General features: G+C 24.8%; 1 protein-coding gene across 1 annotated transcript; it reads right to left on the bottom strand.

The window, feature by feature from the left end:
• Positions 1-9,209: 9,209 nt before the first annotated feature.
• On the bottom strand, positions 9,210-19,965 carry LOC134837201 (solute carrier family 2, facilitated glucose transporter member 8-like). The gene is made up of 5 exons (XM_063852566.1): positions 19,920-19,965; positions 19,704-19,865; positions 18,851-19,650; positions 18,054-18,377; positions 9,210-9,722 (listed from the first exon to the last, which is right to left on the bottom strand). Exons 1-5 carry the CDS (start codon positions 19,963-19,965, stop codon positions 9,210-9,212), a joined length of 1,845 nt encoding a protein of 614 aa, XP_063708636.1.
• Between the last annotated feature and the right edge of the window lie 19 nt (positions 19,966-19,984).

The following is a 19,984-nucleotide window of genomic DNA, read 5'->3' as shown; positions in this document are numbered from 1 at the left end:
CTTTTTATAAATAAATAGAGGACAAAACTTTTTTTTCCTCTTTTTGTGATGATGATAAAAAATGTCAGTACCTTTAAATATACGAAAAATCATGTAAAAAAAAAGTTTTGATAAATTAAAACTTAATTGAAGTAAAATTCTTTCACATGAGAAATTAAAAATATTTTGGGAAATTAGGATTTTTCCTTTTTTTATACCTGAAAAATTTAAATTTTTAATAAGAAAAACTATTCTTATGATATTTAAAGTTCACAAGTTTTTTTTAAGTAAAAATTTCTGAACATTTTTTATTTAGTTTAAAATTTAAATTAATGAAATATTACATATTATATATTAATTAATTAATTTTTATTTTAAGTAAAATTTCATATTTTTAAATTATTATTTTTAATTTATTTTTATTTTTTTTTTAAATTATTAAATTAATTACGTAAAAAAAATAAAAATTAAAAAAAATATTTCAATATTTGAGTATAAAAATATTTTTTATTATTTAATTCGTTGAAAATTAAATTTAAAAAAATATTTTTTCTAATTATTATTTAAAATTTAATTAATTAATTAATATTAATATTATTTTTATTTTTATTTGACTGATAAATTAATTAATTTTATTGAATAATTCAATTTTTTATCATAAAAATTATTAAATAATTTTTAATAAAATATTTTAAATAAATTTTATTATTATTTTTTTTTTTTTAATAAATATTTTAGAATAAAATACATTTTTGTTTAAAAAAAATTAAAGATTTTTGTCATTATAAATTATAAAAAATATTTTTTTTTTATAAAATTTATTAATCATCCTTGAAAACAAGTCATCCTTTCAAATTAACAATATTTGAGGATATTAGGATTTTTTCTTTTTTTACCTAAAAAATTTAAATTTTTAATAAGAAAACCTATTCATGAATTTTAAAGTTCACAATTGGCATAAATGGCAGTCGTAGGTAAAATAATAGGCATGCCAGCAGCAATAAACTGGACAGGACATGTCATTATAATTATGAATGTGCAGCGCAAAGAACAAAGCCATATTATATGTCAACTGTTTGTCCATCATCATTATGCCCATTAAAACATGTCCAATGATGTAAAATACATGTGTGTCTGTGTCATTTCATCAATATCAATTATTCATAAATTTTTGTCCTTCGCTCTGTGTATATTTGAATAAAATTGCCCCAGAGAAGCATCATCGACGTTCGTCACAATGTTCCGTTCATCATTTTATCAGTATAAATAAACAAAAGTGCATCTATCATCAATAGAGGAGGTGGTTAAGTCAAAAATGTTCTCTCTGTATGTCTATACGTAAATTGCAATTATTCAAAAACATGCACACAACATCATAAAATAATAATAAATGATAAAGAGTTTTCTATTGTATGGAAATGAATGACCAGTGTCCAGCAAATATTACTTCTGTGGCAGGAAAAAAAACTGAAAATATTAGGATGAACATTTTTGATATTTAATAAAAAAAATTAAAATATATATTTTTTAATATTTTTAAAAAATTAAAAAATTAAAATTATATAAATAAAAAAAATATATAATTTAATTTTAATAAAAAAAAAAAATATTTAATAAACATCGGATTTTTTTAAAATTAAATTTTAAGTTTTTAAAAAATTAATAAAAAATAAAAATGAACCTATTAAATTTTTTTTTATAATTTTTAAAATAAAATAATAATTGAAAAATAATTAATAATAAATTAAAAATAAAAATTTTTTTTTAATAATAAAAAAAATATAAAATATCATAGCCTTTATATTAAAAAAAGTATTAATTAATTTAATAAAATTTTAAACTAAAATGAAACATTTGAACAGACAATATTTTTATAATAGTTAAAATATTTAAATTTAAAATATAAAAAAAAATAAATAATTCTAATTTTTTTTTTTAATTTTTAAAATAAAATTTTAAATAATAATAATTATAAGTAATTAATTAAATCAATAAATTAATTAAAAATGGTTTTAAAAAAATATTTTTAGAACCTTAATATTCTTCAATGAATATTTTAAAATTTTATATTAAAAATTATTAAATCTTCATTAAATAATTAAAATTTAATTTGTAAAAAATTTATTAATTTTAAATTTTAAGAATAAAATTATAAATTATTTTTTAAAATAAAAAATTATTAAAAAAAATTTTAACAATATTTATTGGTCAACCTTGCAACATGTCATCCTTTCACTCCATTTTATGATAAAATAATGCACTTTTATGCATGCATTTCCAACATCATGATGACATCAAATTATGTAAGCTCATGCAAAAATGTCATCAAAATTTCTATGGGGAGTCATTAAATATCTTTATTTAAAATTTACGTTGCCGCACACAAAACGAAATAAATTACACAGAAAAACCGTATCCTTCGTCGTTCTTTACTGTTAATTTATTTCTTTGCATCACATAAATTGCGAGCTGACGACGGTGTGGAGGTAAACCAGCAAAAATTCAACCACACAGCAACACACAAGGAAGAAAAAAAAATAATAAAAAGGGAATCGTGTCATCGTGATAACGGTTTTAAATCCTTTTTGCCGCTCCGTACAACGTGATTTTTTTTTATGCGGTTAAAGAAATTACAGCGAAAAAATATTAAAATAAATAATTTCCTGGTTTGCGCCGAAAAATCTCATTCCTAGAATAAACAGTTTTAATTTATTTGTCTGAAAATGGGAAGTTTATCAAGTAAACACACTCACTCCTCCTCGTGCGGCTCCCCTCGAACAAAAAGTTGGCGCACGCGGAATTTTCGGCACATTTTAATGATGCAAAGTAAAATAGTACCGAGTATGATTGCATTACTCATTTTGTCATTCCATCATCGTCAAGAAACAAATTATCATCATAAGGTGTTATAAACTCTTTCCCTTTTAAAATAGATTAGCGTGTAGCGGAAAGGAATTATTTTCGTCGTTTGATGTTTCAGCAACGACTCGACGTACGGCACAACAGGTTCAGCAGGAAAATTTTAACTTTTTACATAAACACAATAAAATAATAAAAATTAAAACAGAAAATGTTTAATTAATTACAAACGATAATTTACATTCCTAGAGTAATGAAATTTGTGAGAGCACGTGCGACTATTAAATTTTCCTGCAAATTTTCTCTCGGTAGATGTTTGCTGAAAAAAAATTAAATAAATAAAAATTCAGGGAAATAATTTTAATTTTTCTGTTTAAATTTATTTTGGTGGTTTGCAAAAAAAAAATAAAAAGGGATGAAATATTCGTTACCTTCTACTTACTCAAGGACGATGACGACGACGAAAACAGGACAAAAGCAGGATGGGAGTTGGAGTGGAATAATAACTTTTTGCCATTTTTTTATCCGCTTAATGCGGTGTTACATCACAACAACAAAAAAGGAAAGGCAAAAAGGATTGTAGGATGTGTCGGTAAAAAATAAAGAAGAGAAAAATACGGAACAATGAAAGTTTATAAAAAGAAATTGTATATGAGGACAAAAGTGTGACAACGGATTATTGGGAGAGGAATTTTGTTAAGCGCATTTTTTTCTAAATTTAATCTTATTATTTTTATTTGCTTTAATTTAAACAGCTAAATAAAATTTGTGGGATTTATGTCATAATAATTTTTTATAATAAAATAATTTAAAATAAAAAGTTAATAATTTTATCAGTAATTTAATTAACTAAACTTAAATAATTTTAAATGAAAATAAAATTTTTTAAATATTTTTTTAATTAATTTATTATTTTTTTAATTTATTTATTTATGGCTTTGAAATATCAAATAAAAATAATAAATTTAAAAACTTTCATTCAAATTAATTAAAATAAAATTATTTTTTTTTTAATAAATTTTTTATAAAATAATTAATTTAAAATATTATTTATTTCAATAATTTATTTATTTTATTAATTTTTTTAAATATTTTTTAAGCTTTAAAAATTAAATAAAATTAATTATTTAATAAAATATTTTTTTCATATTTAATTTTGTTTATATGTATCAAATTTAATTAAAAAAGCTATAAGTTAAATATATTTGACTTTTGACTTTATTTAATAAAAAAAAAAAAAAAAATTTTTTAGTTTAGAAAAATTTCAAGTTATAAAAGAAAAATAATTTTTATGAAAATTTTTTAAAAAAAATAAAAAAATTAAATTAAAAAAAAAAAATAAATTTAATTTTTTTTTATAAATTATTTTTTTTTATTAATTAGTTAAATTAATTCGGAAAAAACCTTTTAGTTTTAATAAATTAGTTTAAAAATAAATAAAATTAATTAAAACTAAATAAATTAATTAAAATTAAATAAATTTAAATTACATTAATTATTTAGTATTTAAATTTTTTGAATTTTTTATTTTAAATATTTTTTTTTAAATATTTTATTTTAATAAATATCTATTTTTTAATTAAAAAAAAGTTTTTAAAAAATAATTTTAATTAATTCACTCTCAGTTAATCTTTGATCTTCTCAAGAGTTTGTTGATTCATTTTAAATTATTTCACAAAACTTTCCGAATTTCCTCAAACTAATTCACAAAGTAGGTCAAGGCAAGTTTGTCCAAATAAACACAATTTTCCTCAAAGAAACGCGTTTTGTAGCAACTTGAAAAAGACAAAATCCATTTAAATATACCAACACATGTACAATAAATTTGCACCTCTTTTCCTCCGTTGTTGGCGTTGCGAATGTGTACCCAAGTAATTTCAAAAAGGAAAATCGCTCATGTTGTTCTCTGCAAAGTCTATAAAAGACACGTCTATATTTAGTTTATGAGGTTTTGTGATAAGGGAAAATTAAAATTACTTTGTCTGTCTCTCCGTTCTCTCCGTGTCTTTTGTGTAAATGTGGTTTTGCCGCATCTTCCAACATTATATTTTTCGGGAGACAGCAAGCAAGCAGTCAATAAAGTTCAGCAGCAAATAATAAAAAAAGAGGAAATTTTTTTCTGTCTCTTGCCTTCGACATCAATAAAAGGGCAAAAACCGGCAAAGAGTGTACACGTGGGCGTTTAAGTGTTTGTCGTTTTCTTCTCTTTGTAGATTTCTCTCGTGCACGCAGCGTCGATGGAAAAACTCGGAAAATGTAATTATATTGTTCTCATGGGGAAAATTTAATCGACTTCTTTATAGTTTATGTGAATGCTTGCTTGTATTTTTCATTTTTCTCGTCCTTCCTTTTTTTTGCCATCCTTCGACGACGACGATGATGTAACGCAAAGGAAACGAAAAGGTCAAGTAAGAAGTTTGAAGGTCCAGAGAAACGCCTTTTTAGACATTTAATCAAGCATTTGCTCGTTTCTTGCGTGCACATGGACCAAAAACTTTTTTCATCTTCTGCCTTTTAAAATTGACACAAAAAAAAAGTAATCAGTTGATGGCAAATTCATGTCTTCGGAGGATAACAAAAGAGAGATTTCGATGATAAACGTAATGAAATGACTCGAAACGACGAAATAATGCAAATTTTTTGCTACAAGGGGAACAAAGAAAAAAATTTTTTTTTCGTGATAATTGTACCATAAAAGTGTCAGAAAATAAATCAATGCGCTACTAATAATTTGCGGCGATGCAATAAAGTTAAATACAAAAGCGATAAATTCTTGTTGCTCCCGAAAAATAATCTTGGAACGCAAAAAATCAGGCAAAATAACGATGAATCAATTGGAATGGCTCGATAACTCTCAAAAAACGCACTCTATTGGAAATTGTTTAATGCCTCTTTCACCATTTCGCGCGATTCCGGTTTCATGATTTGAATAAAAATTATTCTAAATTTGATTTACTTTTTTTTTGCAAGTAATGTTTTTGTTGTTGTTGTTATTCGCAACTCACAACAAAGTAACACATAATCCGTAATCCGCTTAAAATGTGCCTCTCTCTTGTGCGCCCTATCATCGCCAATCACAATGATGACGATCGAAATGTGGTCGAAAGTTGGTTCGTTTCATTCTGAAAAATAAAAAAAAGTATTAAGAAATTTCAAAATTTTAAAGATTTCAAAAAATTATTATTTTACACATGAAAAAAATTAATGAAAATAATTCTGACTTAATCTTTAAAAGAATAAAAATATATATGAGACTTAAACTTAATTTTGAAAAATATTTTGACTTAAATTTAAAAACTTTTCAATTAGATTTTGACTTTTCAAACTTTTTTTTCGAAAAAAATCAATTTCTTTAAAAAATAAAAAAAATTGTTCGTAATTTTTTTTTTCTTATTTGACTTAACGTAACTAAATGTGATATTTTTAAGTTTAATATTTTTTTCTATTTTTAATTAAGTATTTTTGAGAAAAAAAAATAAAATTATTTTAAAATTTATTCTTATTTAATTTGATTTTTTTTAATTTTATTTTTTATCATTTTTAAGGAAACAATATTTTTTTATTAAAAAAATTAAAATTAAATTAAATTAAAAATTAATTAAATTAATTAAAAATTTATTTTTTTAAAAAAAAAATTTAAAAAATTTTAATAAATTTTTAATCTATAAAAATAAAATTTAATTTTTAATTATTTTAATTAACGACCATTTTTGCAAATAAAAAAATAAATTAAAATTAAATTTTTTAATTAATTTAAAAAATGGCGGGATTTTAAAATTATGAATTAAAAGTACTTAATATGTAAAATTTTCATACCGTTTTTTCAAACGTTTAAATGGTAATAATTGATTCAAAAATTCATAATTGAAAATAATTTTTTTTTTTCTAAACAAATTATGAATTTAGAATGGATTTTATAAAAATTTTGTTTTTAGTGAAAAATTTTAAAATATAATTAATTTTTTGTCGAAAACATGTTTCAAGTAAAATAAAAAATTATTTTTCAAAATTTTGATAGATTTGGATGAATTTCGAATTTTCAATTGTGGAAATCATTAAGAAAAAAAAAAGCAAACTTACAATTGAAAGTTTTTTGAATTTTTTTTATTTAATAAATTAAAATTAAAATAAAATTTATTTTAATTAAATTTAGAATTTTAAAAACTTTAATAAATTAATTTTAATTAAAATAAATTAATTTAAAATTCGAATTTTTTTTAATAAGCAAGTATTCCAAAAATTTAATTAATTTTTTTTTAAATTTAAATAATTTATTTAAAAAAAACTTTCTATTTATTCATATAAAAAATCTTCTACTCACTTTTAAAATAATTTTTATACCTTTTAGAATGAAACACCCCATCCACAAAGAGTCTATTTCGCATATTATTCACGATGAAGTGCTTTGCAAAAAAAAAGATGAAATGGCATTTGAATGGCAATAAAAGGATTATTTTTATGACCTCTAGTATGACGTAATAATGCGAACACATTATAATATATTACACTATTATCTTTTTTTAAGCAAGGATGAGCTAATGTTGATGGCCATCTGTTTGATTTTTTTTGCATATATTCTAAAATAAAATAAAATATTGCTTGTGGGTGCGTAAAAGTGTGATAGAAACCATAAATTTGGTGTTTGGGGCGTTTAAATTGTTCACATCTGACGCTTTTTGGTTTAAAATTGACCATCTTGAAGCCATTTCCTCCGTTTAAGATTGTTGCTGTCTGTTTCGCATCTTTTAATTACGGAAATTATTTATACATATTTAACCTTTTTTCCGCGCGTACCTCACTCAAATGCCGAGAAAAGCGAAAAAAAAGAAGAAGGAACATCATAAATTTTCATGCTAACCAGTCTCAAAACTCTTTTAAAATGGTAATTGTGACAGACAATTTTCCTCGTTTGTATTTTTTTTGCTGCGAGAAACTTTTTTCATCTTCGCCAAGGTCTTCTTCCTACATTCGTCTTTTGTGTGGCATAAGGAGAGACTTTCATTACACAGAAGAGTAATTAAAAAATTCTTATAAAAAATTAATAATTTATAAGCGGTGCACACCGCCACGCTGCCGTAACCCTTTTTTTCTTCTTTATATTGAACAGGAAAAAAATTTCATACAAAACTTTTTCGTCTTCAATTTTTTATCTCTTTGTAAATTTTTTAATATATATTCTACTTACTTTTTTTTTCGCAAAAATCTCATATTTCATCATTTATTATTTTTTTTATTTTTCATTTTTCATGAAAAAAAAAATGAACCACGTGTCACAATATAAAATATGCAGTTTAGTCCACAATTGAATGTCAAAAGTTAAAAATTTCTTCTTTTTTTTTAACAAAAAGCCACAATTTTCACTGCAAAAATTACTTTCAGGTGAGCAATATTAAATTTAGATTTATTTCATTTGCCAGCAAAGTTAATAAAATTTTTACTTGATAAAAAATTTAACACCTAAAAATTTCCATATAAATTAAAAAGGTTTTTCAATTACAATTTTTTCAAGGGGTTACCATTGGGATTTGAGAAATTTCATCTTGAAAAAAAACCTTATGAGACCATCTTAAAATTTATTTCCCTAATTTTGATAAATTATTCCATCTTGTTAATGATTAAAAATTATTTTTTCAAGTGTTTGAATAAATTTGTGAGTCACGATTTCCGGCTGCATTCTCGTAAATTCCTCGATTTTTGTCGACAACGGCATACAAGTCGTCTTTTCGTTTGTTTACTTTTGCGTACATTCCATCAATTTCAGAATTTACTGAATTTTGGTCGATTTCTGTTGAGTTATTTTCATTTTTAATTGGGTTGGGAGTTCGTTTCTTCAGATAAAAATTGAAAATAAGGTAATGAAAGGCAACGAAAATGACGAAAATCATGAAAAATCCACCAAAAATGCTTCCATAACGGGTTCTGAAGTAACTTTTGTGATCTGAAATCGATTGACATGAATCTGAATTTCTCATGGAAGAGCTTTGATTACATTTTACGATGAATAAATTGGAGATATTTGCGATTGTTACTTCTAAGTTTGTATGAAAAACAATTTTAGAGCAAATTATTTGTTTTAAACTTGAATTTCTGCAGTTTGATGAATTGGTAAAATAATTTGCTAAAGATTCTTCACTTAATTTTTTTGGCAAATTTTGTTCATTTTTAAATAATTCATGTTCCTCATTTGAAAAATCTTGTTCTTCTGAAGAATTTTCTGCTTCTAAATTTTGTATTAAAAATTTTAATACGAAAATTATTAAAATTTTAAGTTTCATAGTGCAAAAAAAGCAACTTAACAAGAAGAAATCTACTAAAAAATGATTTTTTATCTCAACTTCTGAAGGAAAAGGAAGCATTTCCTCTTCAATCGTCTACAAAGATGTCACGGCGGCATATTCTGGCTCATAATAATCCAAATCTCGACTACATGAGTCATCATTTTCTCGATTGTTCACTTGCAAATCGACACTTTCGTAATATTCTTGTACTTCTTCTTCCATATTTTGGTTAATTTTCACTTCTGAGTCGTTTTTGAACTTGTTTTTGAAATAAAAAACTTCAAATAAAACAAAACCAGTTATTAAAGTAGCTAAAATTGCTCCAAGAACTCCGTAATGAATTTCAATTTCTCCCGTTTCAGCTGAGAAATTGAAGTAAAAATTTTTACAACTTGAGGAATTTTCGTCTTCACATTCAGATTTACCATAATTTGAAAGTTTACCAAATTCTAAAGCATCGATGTCATTTCCACTGATTTTTGTATTTTCGATTGTTATGTTTTCAGCAACTATGATGTCTTTGAAGTCGGTGTTTTCAATAATTAATTCTGAGAGATTTGTCTCAATTTTTAGTGTTCCCAAAATATTTGAATTAATGAAATGCAGCTAAAAAAAAATTATTAAAAAAAATAATTTTAATAAAAAAAATAAAATTAAACTAAATTTTAAAAAGTTAAAAAATAAAATTTTAATTAAAAAAAAATTAAAAAAAATGAAAATTAAATTAAATTTTAAAAAGTTAAATATTAATTAAAAAAAATTAATTAAATTTTTTGTAAAAAATTAATTAATTTTTTTTTAAATTTTTATAAAAAATTAATGAACATTTTTATAAGAATTTTAGAAAAATTACCTTTGAATTTTTTAAACTTTCGCCCGTTATTGATTTCAGCTGGATTTCTTTCACATTTTTAAAAGAAAGCAAACTAATTGATATTTTGACATCAAAATTTTTAAATCTTATGCTTTCGAATTTACAAAAAGTCACATTTGAAAAATTTTTAAGTCCATATTCTTCTGTTAAATCAATGGAAAATTGGGTTTTATTCTCACTTTTTAAAATGTAATTTGAGGAAGATAATATAAGACATTTTCCAATTTCTTCCTTGTTTTGGATGAGACAAAAAGTTCGATTTGGGTCTTTTAGTGTACAAGAAGGCTACAAAAGATTATAAAAAAAAATTATTAAATTATTTCAAAACAAAAAAAAATTACCATAAATAAAAAGAAAATAAATAATAAAATAAAAAAAGAAATAAATTAAAAAAGAATAAAATAAAATAAATAAAAAAAAAATAAATTAAAATAGAAAAAAATAAATTAAATTAAATAACTAAATTTAAAACAAAATAAAAATAATCCTAAATAATTTTTAAACGAAGTTTAAAAAAATACTCACTGGACTAAATTTATATTCTAAAATACAAGTATCAGTTTTTCTATCTCCTAAACATTCATTATCTTCATATTTTAGCTTTATATTTGCAAAAATTGATCCAATTACGTTTAAAATAAACAAAATTCCATAAAACTTCATTTCACTAAATTTTTCTCCTCGTAACTGAGCTTCACACTGCTTAAAACTCCCATTTAAATAACTTTCCTTATCAAAAAAAATGAATCACTCACTTTTTATTTTATAATAATAAACAACGACAACTCACATCCTGCGACTTCTCATCCATTCATCGACTTCCAACCACACACTTAATACGACTTCAATTCCTCTTTACAAATTTACACAACCAAGGGTTTCAATTTGATGCTAATTCAATTTTTATATTATTTTTTAAACATTCAACTTCACTTCACAACCAGCAGCAATCGACCTTTCATCATCCATTTAACAAAAGCAAAAAGTAAAAAAAAAAATAAAAATAACAAAAATGTAGCAATGCAATTACCCCGATGAATCCCGACGTTGTCCCGGGTTGTTATTGTTATGCTGTTTTTTTTTCGCGACAAACAATGAAAATACAAAAAAAAATGAAGGTACGCCAAAACCAAACACAAAGAAAACAACAACAACAACAAAAAATGTGTCGCAATCAATAAAAACGCATTTTATTGACAAGCACGTATTATTTTATTACTTTGTCAAAATGAAAAAAAAAATGTATTCGGTAAAAAGGTTTTTTTTTTTGCGAACAATTGAAGTTGTTACGTGTGTAAACGGCAACATATTATTCATCATGTGCACATCTTTTTTTTCTCTCTTTTGTTATTTCAGGTTGATGACGACGACGACTACGACACTGCCAACTACTGCGACGAACAATTGAAACAACTTTGTTCCTTTCTTATTATTTTGTTTCCCCTTTTTTTGAGATGAATTTATTTTGTTTGTGTTTCTTTTTTATTTTTCAGGCAAATAAATTCGAAGAATTATTATAGTTGAGGTATGATCAAAAAGAGATAAGTGGCGGAAAATGCGTGAAAGACCCCAATTTCGAGGCGTTCAAAGGTAAAGTCATCGTCAGAAGCAACTCAAAATCTCATCATTCAGTTTTTTGAATCGCTTTGGTTAATATTCACTTTTTTTTTTGCCGCTCTCAAGTGAGTGTGTGTGCACATTTTACGTTTCATTACTTCTCGCGCGATTCTCTTTGTACTTTTTTTTCTTTTTAGAACGATGTTTAAAGTAAAAAAAAAATTGTAGAAGTACCTACTCTACAACATCTCACACAAAGCCGTCTAAATTGATGTCAGATCATGATTACTATTGTTCAGAGTCATTCAAGTGTGTGCCTGGCCTGGAGGTTAAAGTGTATGCGTACAATAATAAGAGCTCTCTGCGAAAAAAAGGGGACCTTCTTCACAGAAAAAATAAATTTCTTTAAAATTTCTTCAATTTTTTACGAAAAACACCGTTTTTCACTCACTCGCCGGCACAAATTCCCTGAATAATTCACGACATTCTTTTTTTTTATTGATTTCGCTTTAGCTTGAATAGAAACGTTTCCGAATCAATTCATTATTCATTTGCATTCACGTACAAGCGGCGCGGTGAGAACGGTCCAGTCCGTCAATTCAGGTAATCGCCCTCATAAATAAATCCGTTTCCTTCATAAAATGTAATAACTTTCGCAGACAATGCTGTTGCTGCTGATGAGGAGAACGATGATGATGATGGTCGAAAGGGTTGTTGGTTATGCAATGGATTTGAATTGTTAAAGTGGATAAATTAAATATGAATTAACTTTCAAAGGCATCGCCTCCCTCCCTCCCTTGCTCGCTTTCGTCAACCTTCTGGTTGTCTGGCAAGACAAACAAAGTAGATACCTACAATAGAAGCAATTATATTAACTACTTCACAAAAGTCAATGTACCTTTTTCTATGGCACCGAACTTGCTTTGAAGATGACATGAAAATGATGATGATGATGGAACGCAAAAAAAAATTACTTTTGTGTGCCATTAAATAGTGGAAGAAATTTAAATTTCGTTTATGAAACTAAAAATAACAATCATCACGCCTCAAAAAAAAAATTATACCATGTGTAATTTTTGAAAGTGTCTAATTTTTGGGCTTCTATTTTTCGCATTAATATCAACACTTTACACAAAAATATATTTAGAAAGTTTTCGTTAAAAGAATATGAAAGTTACGCATTTCGATTTTTTAAAAATAAAATTAAATAGCCCAATGCACATTTTAAAATTTTTAATTCTAATGTACTTTTTTGATTTTTACCCAATGCACATTTTTAATAAATTAAAATTTTTAAATTTTCATTTTAGTTCATTTTTTCTCACATTTTATTCTCATAATAATATTTTTAATTTTTAGGCCCAATGCACATTTAAATTTTCATTCTCATAATTTTTTCAAATTTTATCTCGATCTCGATTCAAGTTTTGAAATTAAAACCCAACGTGCAATTGAAAAAAAAATCATAATGCATATTAAAATTTTTTACCCAATTAACATATTAAAATTTTATCCCATTGTTTATTTTAAAAATTCTTACCACGTCATTTTTTTATTTTTCAGCCTATTTTAGAAATTTCATTCAAAAAGCGTTTTTAACTTCATATTTCTGAATAAAAAAATATATTTGCCCAGAGCAAAATTGAGAATTTTCACCATATTTTGAATTTTTGACAAAAAATTTGAATATTAAGCCTAATGCATATTTTAAATTTTCAATTGTTAATCTTATACTTTCTTAATTAAAGCCTCTGTTCACATTAAAATTTATTCCCAATGCACAATTTATAAAAAAATTAATTTAAAATGTTTACCCAGTTGACATTTTAAAATTTAACCCCTTTGTGTATTTTAAAATTTTTAACAAAGATATCGACGCAATTGTAATATTTTTTATGAAAATTTTCATTCAAGACCACTATTTTAGCTTCATATTGCTAAAAAAAATATTTGCCCAGAGCGAAATTGAGTATTTTCGACCAAGTGCATAATTTGAATGCAAATTTTTAAATTTTTATCTTGTTTAATTTCTCAATTTAAGCCTCAGTTCAGATTTAAAATTTTATTCCCAATGCACAATTTATAAAAAAATCAATTTAAAATTTTACCCCAGTTTACATTTCAAAATTTCAAACCACGTGACTACTTCAAAATCATCAAAAAAAGACACCAAAAAATCTTATATTTTTCAAAAGAAAAAAAAAGCGACAAAAAATGATTAATAGCTGCACAGATCGAGAAGTACTATTATAGGTCAATATACTGTTACGTCTTTTGTTCACATTAAAAAAAAACTTTAAAAAACCTTCTATCATATGATTTCAAGTCGTCGCTGCTGTCGTCATCATCGTACGATACGCGATGTTGCAATATTGGAAGTTAGCTACAAAAGCCATACAAACACGTACAATGCCAAAAGAGTTCAACAAACTGTTTAGTTTTACATTATACTTTATTTTATATTTCGTTATTGCTACTCCATTTAAAAAACACAAGCATTCGTGTATGGCAGGTACGTATTGAAAGAGAAAGTTACATAACTGTTTGACGGTGTTTTTTTTCGTTAATTTTGTGTGTTAGTCACGTCTCCGTTTAATTTTTGGCTTTATTTTTTTTTCGTCATAATTACTGCCAGTAATTTTCCATTAAGTAGTGTCATCATTAAAATCACATCCATCAACTTTTTGTCCAAAAAAATTTTTGGCGCTCGTGTCATCACAGACGCAATGCATTCAAATTATCGCATTAATTCCGGCGCGGCAAACACAATGTTCGTTTACCTGTTTTTTTACACAATGTAAATGTCTGTCTAACAAAATACAACAAAAAATATTGCAAAATCAGTGTCAGCGTGCGAGTTCAATGGCCTGATACCTTTGAGCATGCTGCATACAGTTGTTTTCTCGCATTGCAAACGAAAAAAAAAAATATTTTTCTAAAAAATAAGTTTCGTGAAATAAAAAATTAATCTATTCAATTTGGGTTTCGCTCGTGGGCGCATTTATAAATTATTTATTAACAACACACATGATCCCTTATTTCCAATGATTTTTGTTCGAAAAAGAATTTTCGAGATTTATTTGATTTTATTAAAGGCTCCAAATCACAGATTATTTTTGCTGATTCTCGATTTATTTTAACTCATTTATTATTAATGAAAATGGTATTGTACATTGAACTAGATCTTTCATCATCATCATCATCAACATCGTTTCAATGCTTTTATTTTTTTTTTTCGTTTTTGAATGTTGTATATCTCATTATTATTTTATAAGAGCATATATTAACTTGTCATACATTATAATAGCGGCATGGAACGATATTTAACAAGCAAGTGAGGTGAGTGAACTGAAAAAGGTGAAATGTTTCGTAACATGTTGTTTGAAGTTTTGTTTAAAATTGTGGAAGAAATAATTTTTTATTTCAAGTTTTATTATTCAAAAATTAATCATATGTTATGCTTGTGAGTTTTTACTTCAATAAATCCAAAATTTTAACTCAAAATGATTTTTATTCTTTTTATTCAAAGTGATTTATTTTTTTGTAATATTTTCTTTAAAAGTTAAAGTATATTTTTTAATAAAATTTAACCTCGAATGACGAACATTTTCTTTAAAAAAATACTTTTATTTATTAAGTTTAAAAAGCAAACAATTTTTTTTCAATAAAATTTAATAAAAAATATTTTATGACTTTCAAAAATCCGTTTTTTTTAAATTGCAAAAAAAAAATAATTATATATACTCAAAAAATAATTTAAAAAAAGTTATCAAAAAAATTAAAAAAAAAATATTTTTGTGAAATTAAATAATTTTTATTTATTATAAATTTATTTTTTTTAATGACTCAATTTCCTTATGTTTTTAAATATTTTTAAATTTTAAAATAATAAACTATTTTTCATAATAAACGAAAAAATGAAAAACAAAAAATTTGCAATATATAAAATTTAATAAAAATTATTTTATAACTTTGAAAAATCCAAATAAAATTTTTTTAAAAAGTCAATTGCAAAAAAAATAATTATAAATACTCAAAAAATAATTAAATAATAAAATATTATCAAAAAATACATCGATTTTGTAAAATAAAATAATTTTTTTTAATATTTTTTTATATTAAAATACATTATTTTATATTAGAAATTTAAAAAATAAATAAAAAAAATTAAAAAACTAATATTAATAAATAATAAAAAATATATTTAAAATAACAATTTATAATAAATTAATCATAATAATTTAATTTATTAATTATTTATAAATTTAAAAAAATTAATCAATAATAAAAATAAATTTATTTAAAAAAAATTAATTAATTTAAGTAAATAAAAATTTATTTTATTTATAAAATAAACAATAGATTGTTAAAATAATTGTTGAATAAAATTTTAATTTTTTTAAATAATTAAATTTATATTAATAAAATAAAAATAAAAATTATATTAAAATTTTACAAAATAAAATAAAATGTGTACCTAAAAATATTTAAATAATTTTTTCAAAAAATTTTTAGTCGAAAAATGTAATATAAAATATTTAATGAACATTAAAAAATTTTTTCCCAAAATTCAGGTTTTGAAAGATTAAAAAAATTTGATTATGTGGTTTGCCACAAAAAAAAAAACATTTTAACGAAAAATTCTACAAAATGTTGACAAAATACGATAAAAATATTTTCCCAACATTTTTTCTCTCTTTTTTTGAAACTTAGTCGACCTTCAATTTTTTTTTATTATTATTTCATCTGGTTACATTTTTTCATGTCAAAAAATGTGTTTTGTGGTAAAAATGCGAAGGAAATGACATAAGCAAAGCACATGAAAAGTAACTTTATGGTATTGTTTTTGTCACATTTGTAAAATCCGATGCCACAGTTTTCGCTCCTGCACCGCCGTCATCGTGCTGCTGAAGGTTCCAAAATATCCCATAAAATACTTGATGTCATTTTTTTATACGTTTCTCTTATTTATTTTCCTTTTATTCTGCACGAGATTCAAATTTGAGTGAAATATTTTATTTTTTTTTTTTTTTTCGTGTGCCATAAATATTAAGGCTGGATTTATGGTTGATCTGTTTCGTATGTTTTCCGAATTGAAATTGAGAGTTTTGCGCGAGGTGACACACGAGATAATTTAGGTTGTCGTCATCATCATTGGCAATGAAATCGCTCGCGGGATTTTTGTTGCTGCTCATCCGTCTGCAAACAACAACAAAATAGCGAGACATGCCGCGCCAATGAAAACCCAGCAGATTTATTTCTCATAATCCAATTTATGGTCTCACACACGAGGAGTCGAGGAGCGGAAAAAAATTGTCGCTGAAACTATGTGTGCGGTCGGAAAAATTGTAAAAGCTTGTTACACAACACAACACAAAATGGATGTCATGTCGCTGTTGATTAGTAATTTAGGCTTTAGGCTGAATGATGTGGATTTGAATTGCTTTTTCTGTGGAAGTAGGTGATAAAGACAATATGTCAAGAGCATTTAACGCGCGTGTTGTCACACCGAGGGGAGAAAATCCACGGAAAAATGCCAAAAGGATCGATGACACTCGAAATGAGATTTTGTTTTGCGCCCGTCGCTCAAGTGCGAAATAAAATGTTTTTGATAATTTCGCATGTTCCGGAAATGGAATCATTAGAAAATTTTGTTTTGTTGCTGCGAGCGTTTATGTGAAAATACATTAAATTCCTGAAATTCATGCTTATCACGCAGCGAGAGACACTAGCAGCAGTCATTTTAGATTAAATTTAACGAAGCAAAATATCTTTGATTTGTTTTTCCATTTTCCGGAATCATGTTCAATTGGAAATTGGTGTTGATAAGAACAAACAATCATAACATATCGTGCTCGTTTTTTTTTATTTTCTGTGTTTTAAACATTCTCCGGCAGTAGAGCAAATATTTATATGGCAATGGCACGGAAAAGTTTTTCTCTTATCATTTCGACATCGTTCATTTATCTTGTTAGAAAACTTTTTTTTTTGTTCGGAATTCCTTCCACTTGATGCTATTTGTGTCCCGTATGACGATTGGATGATAAAGAAATTGGATAAAAAACGTTAGAGACTCATGTCAATAGGAAATTAAATTCCATTCAACTTATCCTGTATCGTCCTCAATGTCAGTTGTTTTTGTTTTTTTTTGGGCACTTGACGTTTTACGAATGACCAAAGGTAAGGAATTACTTTGAAAATTTACAAAAATTCACAAAATTTAGTTAAAAACTGGGTACCCGTGAATTTCGTTCTACCTGAAAACGTTTCATTTTCAATGGAAAATGGAATTTTTCTGTTTCTATGAGGTATGCAATGAACTTTAAGTTTGAAATTCGTATTTTTTTTAACAGAGACCTTCTTAAAAATCATAAAATTCATATTTTACAAACTTCAAAGAGATTCAAGGAACAAATCTTGAATGAAAACATTTCAAAAAATTTATTTCATTTTCCTTTTAGCTTATCTTGAATTTCTTGCAGAGTTAATCCTTTCGTTTCAAATACCATTATTTGCGTAAAAATGCATGAAATTATTGAAAAAATTGTAAATATCCAAAATGACCAATGTTCGCCAATAGCATTACTTATCACGATGAAATATTTTGTCACGAGAAATCCTGTAATTTGGGTTGTCATTGCTATTATAGTAGATGCCTGTGATTTCACCTCAGGAGCGAAAATTTCCGAATGAATCGTAAAAGGAACTGTTCCGAAGCCAATGCTGTAAACGATGACGAATAATAGCAAGGAAGCTATCGGCAGCCATGAGATTGAAGAAAGGAAAGAAGCTTCTTTGGCGTCGAAAAGGAAGAAAAGTCCAATGAAAAACTGAAAAAAAAATAAAAATTAAACAAAAAATATTATTTTAAAAATTAAATGATATATAAATTTAATTGAATTTATTAAATTATTTCAATTAATTAAATAATTTTAATTTTTTTATTAATTAATTTTATTTATTTTAATTTTTTTTTTTTATTTTTTAAATAAAATAATTTTTAATTATTTTAAATTTTTTTTAATAATTTTATTTATTATTTTAATTTTATTATTTTTTTTAAATTCAAATTTATTTTAAATTAACATTTTAATATTAATTTAAAAAAAAAAGATTTAAAAAATTAATTTAAAATTATTTAACAAATTTGGTAATTAATTTTTTTTAATTTAATAAAATGTATTTAAAAAAAATTAATTTTAATTTTTTAAATCATTTTTTTAATAATTTTTCTTAATTTAACTTTAATAAAATTTTATAAAAATATTTTTTTAAATTTTTAAAAATTTTTCAAAAATAAATTAAAATTAATACTCACCATTGCAAATGCCATTCCAGCTGCCGAGAACAACAAAATAATTTTCCTTCCAAGGCGATCAACGATAATTGGATTAACCGCTGCAAACACGAGTGACACGGAACTCAACATTATTGTCGATATCGCAGGACTAAAAAAACTTCCTTCTGATCCAGCAGCTTTCATGAAAATTGACGTACTGTAATACATAATAGCTGTCGATCCCGATAATTGTTGAAGCACGAACAATCCAACGACGATCGTTAAGGCCCATTGGTTCGCTTTGCTTCGAAAAATATCCAAAAATGAACTTTTTCGTCCTTCATCGACTGATTTTTGTATTTCCAACACTTCATCTTCAACTTCATTTCTTCCTCGGAGACATTTTAACGAAGAAATTGCTTTTAAATTTTTCTCTTTTTGAACGAAAAATGCAGGACTTTCAGGCATAAACACGAAAAAAATGCAAAAAGTCACAGGAATCGCCAAACAAGCCCATTGAAGTGCATAATAACTGACATAAGGACCAATTGTGTGAACGTAAACTGCTCCGATGACCAAAAATAGTTGAATTAACGAACCTAAAGCGCCTCGAACTTCTTTTGTGGAAATTTCTCCGAGATACATTGGTTGAACAACCATCGTACAGCCAACGCCCATGCCTTGCAAGAAGCGAGCGATGCAGATTTGAGTGACACTTTTCGTGGTAAGTAACAAAATTGATGAAATTATGAAGAAACTTGAAGATCCCAAGAGAGTGAATTTTCTTCCGATGATATTCGCCGATGGACCAGCAATCAAGGGACCTAAAATTTGTTTAAAAAATGTATAAAAAATATTTTTAACACGAATTTCATACCAAAAATGGCTCCAAGTGAAACTAATGAACCAATCCATGACGCCTCATTGTCTGACAGAACGTGACTGAGGGGAGTATCTTTCATTTCTGGATGACTTAATTTCGGTATGACAGGCGCTGACCATCCCATGCATGTTCCAGCAGCCATTGTTGAGAGATTCGCTAAAAATTTTAAAGAAAAAAATTAAAATTCAATCAAATCATTAAAAAAATTACCTATAAATCCGACAAAAAATTGCCGATATTGTTTGTTATCGTTCATAATGCTCACTGATTCTTGA

This window comes from Culicoides brevitarsis, chromosome 1, assembly GCF_036172545.1.
Source record: "Culicoides brevitarsis isolate CSIRO-B50_1 chromosome 1, AGI_CSIRO_Cbre_v1, whole genome shotgun sequence".
NCBI lineage: Eukaryota > Metazoa > Arthropoda > Insecta > Diptera > Ceratopogonidae > Culicoides > Culicoides brevitarsis.
This window is presented reverse-complemented; position numbering and strand designations above follow the sequence as displayed.

Bases quoted from the DNA above. Each gene is read 5' to 3' on its own strand.
- LOC134837201 (XM_063852566.1), bottom strand. From the start codon at position 19,965: ATGAACGATAACAAACAATATCGGCAATTTTTTGTCGGATTTATAG. The intron at 19,866-19,919 runs GTAATTTTTTTA...TAAAATTTTTAG, and splicing joins ATTTTTTGTCGGATTTATAG to CGAATCTCTCAACAATGGCT. The intron at 18,378-18,850 runs AATTTATTTTTG...TTTTTTTTTCAG, and splicing joins CAATGGTGAGTATTAATTTT to TTTTTCATTGGACTTTTCTT.